Here is a 4,935-nt window from a genome sequence, read left to right as displayed (position 1 = left end):
AAAATGCAGCATATTGATAAATTAAGCCTTCTTTGGATAGATAGATATAATTCACACAAACACCCAAACATCTACAACAAATAAAAACAAATGTAAACAAAAACACTTACGTAGCATAATTCAACGAATATTAACAGGTTATCTATTAAATGGCAATTCAATGAAACCATATACGCGGATGTTATTCAGCCATAACACGTTTAGTAATTACTATTCATTTGAGGAATTACGTTGCTTATGTTGTATTATCAATGGGAATAGTGGAAGATAATCCAAAGGATCTCATAATCAATCCTTATTTACCTAAATCGTGGCAAAACAGACATCACAAAAGCTACGTGAACAAACAAATTATGCTGTTATCATCATGAAAAATGCCTGCGCTTCTAGTAATTGTACATAAGAAGATAGTATTGTTTTGTTTATCATTATGGATGGTATTCATTAGGTTTTATCAAAATGATCAAAAGATTAACTAATTCAAAATAGATTTTTCCATATAGAAATTGCTGCTAAATATAGAAAAAGAAAAGAAATTTAAACAAAGAATGAAAAGTTAAGGTTGACAACTGAGAACTTCGAAACACCATTTTCCAGGCCCTCAGAATCAGTCGAGTTTGACATGTCCTTGCCTTAGTGACTCGATCGCCTTCTTTACTAGGACATCGAAGAAGTTCATTGCTCGAGTCCTAGATAGCCTGTCCTTATAAGGGCAAAGACTGTCTTCCCCGTGGCCCTGGTGGCGTGAAAGTGAAGCAAATTAGATATGAAGGGCATCGGAATATACCAGTTTTTCAAACATGTTACGAAAAGTACAGGAGAATACAGGATAACCTTTGACCTGTAAGGATCCTGACGACCAATATTTCCGTCCCCCCCTGCCCCACGTAGGGATGTACCCACAACCCCCCTCAAATGTAGAACACAGGACGAGTGAAAGCGAAAGCATTCTGCAGTGTCCTACAATCAAAAGCAAACTAGTATAATGCATGCAACACTCAAGGACAGGCTCGGCTTTCCAATGCACACAGGTGGTCTTTGGGTGGAATGCTCTCCTGTCGCAACACTTCGATTAGATCTCTCTCTCTCTCTCTCTCTCTCTCTCTCTCTCTCTCTCTCTCTCTCTCTCTCTCTCTCTCTCTCTCGCAAAAGACTCAGTAACATGAATCCTAATCTTTTCCTGTCCACTAATACACGTGTAATACTCGTACTTTCATCCTTTCCACGTCTTTATCTGTACTACAAGGGTGCTAATCCTGACCCTTGCCAAAGGTTGCATCCCCATAACTTCTGATGTACACCTGTGATAGTAAATGTCTCTCCCCATAAACATCTAATGCCTCTAAAGGGACTTTTTTTTACCTTTTTTTTTTTTTTTTTGTGGGTCCCCCTCGATGACCCGCGGTGACCCAACACGCAGCAGAAAGTTCACTGGGTCACGAATGAATAGTTGCTAATCCGAAGCTATGTGGCACTTCCACCGATAATACCATTCTCGAACCTGAGATGGTTCTTTTTTATGATGAGGATGAAATCATTATGGTGCCGATAAAATGTATAGTGAGTCCAACGCGATCTAACGTCTGTACACACTTCATTTTTCTTTTTTATTTTGATAGTTTTTATCTATTTCTCTTTCTGGTCTATTGTATTTTGAGCAATAGGAACTTAGTGAATACTCATTTTGAAAGCATACAAGAAATATAATTTCAAAATTATGTATGTTTCCATTGACAAAGAAAAGGAAAGTTTCTCTTAGATACCCACCTGTTCATCCTCTTATTCCATTTTAAATTAAGCTCAAGAATTTTTATGATTTAGTGATATTCCATCAATGAAAGCTAATGGCTTCTCTGTTTTCTGTTTTGATTTTTATTCTTGAGAGCAATACCAAACTAACGCCAATACCATTGTTGTTATTTCTGTAACTACAAATATTTTTACCAGGAATTGGTTGGGTTGCATTAAATGTTTATCAAGAAACAAATTTATTAATACCAAAATAACTCCAGACTTCAAATGTTCAAACTTGCAGCAAAGGTTTCTATGTTGAAGAGGCTGACAATTTATAAATGAAATATCTGTTTTAATGTTGTTAATGTTTATAAAATATTTTATTTTAATTGTTCATTACTTCTATCGCTTATTTATTTCCTTATTTCCTTTCCTCATCGAGCTATTTATCCCCGTTGGAGCCCTTGGGCTCATAGCATATTGCTTTTCTAACTTGAGTTTAGCTTAGCTAGCAATAATAGTAATTTTTTTTCCCTGTTGGAACCCTTGGGTTCATAGCATCTTGCTTTTCCAACTTGAGTTGTAGCTTAGCTACTAATAATAGTAGTAATAATATAGGATGATCTTAATCTTTAACTCACTTTAAGAACTATGATGAAATGTTTTTTATTTGAACTAATTTCCAAAAACTTCTTTTCCTCTCTTTGCTAAAAGGCTTCTACGCTGACCTCGACACCCGATGCCAGGTGTTCCACGTGTGTAACCCCGACGGCTTCGGTGACATGACGGGCATCAAATTCTTGTGTCCCAACGGCACCATCTTCAACCAGGAGCACTTCACCTGCGAGTGGTGGAACCAGGTCACCTGCGGTAACGCCGCATCCTTCTATGACCTCAACAAAGAAATCGGGGTCGTCCCCGCCGACAGTCCGTACAGACAACCCTCTGGTTCTTTCATTGTTACAGTGACAGAGCCATCGCCTAACGCTATCCGACAACCCCGACCTCGCCCCACGCCCAGCCGCCCAGCACCTCCACCACAACCAACTTTCGTCCAACAGCCACAACGACCTTTCGTCCAACAGCCACAACGACCTTTCGTCCAACAGCCACCTTTCGTCCAACAGCCACAGACACCTTTCGTCCAGCCTAGGCCTTCGACCAGGCCACCGACTGCTCCCCAACAACCTGCAGTGGGTTATCCATCCCAACCCGATCCTCCCAATGCCCTTTACACCACTCCCGAGTGGGGAAGAAGACAGAACTAACGGGCCAAGATCCGTCGAGATGAAAATAAGGAAATATACAGAGAAATAGGCCTACGTTAACAAACTCTTCCACCGTATACGAACTACTGGGCACTGAAGCAAGTCTGGTGTCAAGATCTTCACGACGACTCCTGGCTTTCTTCAGTCCGAAAACTGGGAGCTTAAAATTTATGACAAATTAATCAACTGCTCTGATCAGTATTATTTTACTTCTTCTGGGAGGTGAGGGTCATACCTCAAAACTTTCCATTAACTTCAATTGTAAATTTTCTTCTTTCAAGTTTTAGCCTTTTTCAGAAACACGATTGAAAAAGCATTGACCCCTTTCGATTTTGTCCACTCAACCAAAAAAAAAAAAAGATGTTCATAGTTCATACTTGGCCTGGCGCCATTAACATAAAGTAACATTGAACTTGAAGTTTCTGAGCAGTTGTGCGCAGAATCTTTTTATTTTCTCTACATAATCAAACTGATAAATAAATATTATAAAGTTCCAGATATAATCAACATGAAACTAATCATTCATTTTCTTAATATACCTATCGTTGGGTATGGTCAATCTATTCTTCCTCTATCTTTACTGCCATTTATTTTTCTTGTAATGAGAGGTCTTTGCTGTCATTATGAAAACAAACGAGGTTCTAACATTTCTTTTTTACATATACATTCACGAATAAAACTGTGATAAAAAAAATATATATACGCAACGAAACGATTGTCCTGGTTTGACTCATCGTGTATAAAAAGAAAAATATAGCATATTTTTTATAGCACGTTTAAGGCTAGCTAGATTCCAGCAGATGTTGGACGGATCTCTTTGAGGTATTGGAATCAATATCGAGAATATTTCCACGAAAGGTTGACGAAATCTATACGATATGTTTCTTGCTATGATTGGATTGTGTACAGTGCTGGGAGTGCTTTTATTGTAGTAACAGTATATAGTTGAATAAATCTTGAGTTACGACAGCTGTCTTTCAATCCAACCCTCCTAGATTACACAAGTCTCCCCTTGACTTGAAAGTCACCCATTTTCTACAATGTAAGGAATTGGTACTGCTGAGATTCGACAGTTTACTATTGTTGTTTTGTGTGTGCGTGTGTGTGTACGGGAGACGTCGGGAACATTAACGGATAATGAGCTGTAGTAACAAGCATTTTGCTATCACCGGGTAAGTCTATCGTCTTTCTAGTCAATGAAGAGTTTCTTTGTAGTCCCAGATAACAGTGAACGCCTGTTCGAAGTCGGATTACTTCGGCTACAGAATGTTTTCAGTTGAAAGTAATGATATAGCTACTATACAATCGATGCTATATCATACAGTTGAACGACTCTCGAAAGGATTTCAGGTTGTTGCCATTGTAACGTTGACTAATTTCAACCATCACTTGGAAATGATATAGGCCGCTTTCAAAATGATAATGAACTATCAAATCAAAAAACATTATAATCACTAATTGATATAAATCATCGGCTCTTACCACTTTTGAATAAGGACGCGAGGTACTTAAGCTGTCTTATGATTCATTAAGCTATTGAAAGTATGTCCAGGAACCTGTGCTGGCATAAGTCTCCCTCTATCTAGGATCATCACCTAACTATAGTAAATTCTTTTTAGTGAGGCAGATTTGCACTGACTCGCAAGGGTGCCATTTTAGCTCGGAAAAGTGTCCTGATCGCTGATAAGTTGGGCAAGATCATTCTACCCAATCAGAGAGCAGGAAACCTTAACGAGCTGAAAGGGCACCGCTGCGAGTCGGTGCATATGCGCCTAATTGAAAAAATGAGTATAGACATATCGGTACCAAATGATAAAATATAATCAATACTGGCATAGCATTAACTCTTACTTATGAATACGAATAAAAGTAAATTGCTGGATTAGTCAAATTGTACAAGTAACCACCATCCATTTGAAATGTTTTATTGCCA

At 38.5% G+C, this 4,935-nt stretch overlaps 1 protein-coding gene across 1 annotated transcript in view; it reads left to right on the top strand.

Moving 5' to 3' along the window:
• The window catches only part of LOC137631404 (uncharacterized), a 52,562-nt gene extending 48,591 nt beyond the window's left edge, over positions 1-3,971 (top strand). Inside the window, exon 2 of the mRNA XM_068363171.1 lies at positions 2,449-3,971. Coding sequence (XP_068219272.1) covers positions 2,449-3,002 — 554 coding nt within the window. The 3' untranslated portion in view covers positions 3,003-3,971. The remainder of the gene's footprint in view (positions 1-2,448) is intronic.
• The last annotated feature ends 964 nt before the right edge of the window (positions 3,972-4,935 follow it).

The sequence above is a fragment of the Palaemon carinicauda genome, chromosome 39 (assembly GCF_036898095.1).
Source record: "Palaemon carinicauda isolate YSFRI2023 chromosome 39, ASM3689809v2, whole genome shotgun sequence".
Classification (NCBI taxonomy): domain Eukaryota; kingdom Metazoa; phylum Arthropoda; class Malacostraca; order Decapoda; family Palaemonidae; genus Palaemon; species Palaemon carinicauda.
Note: the sequence above shows the minus strand (reverse complement) of the source record. Positions and strands in the feature narration are given on the sequence as shown.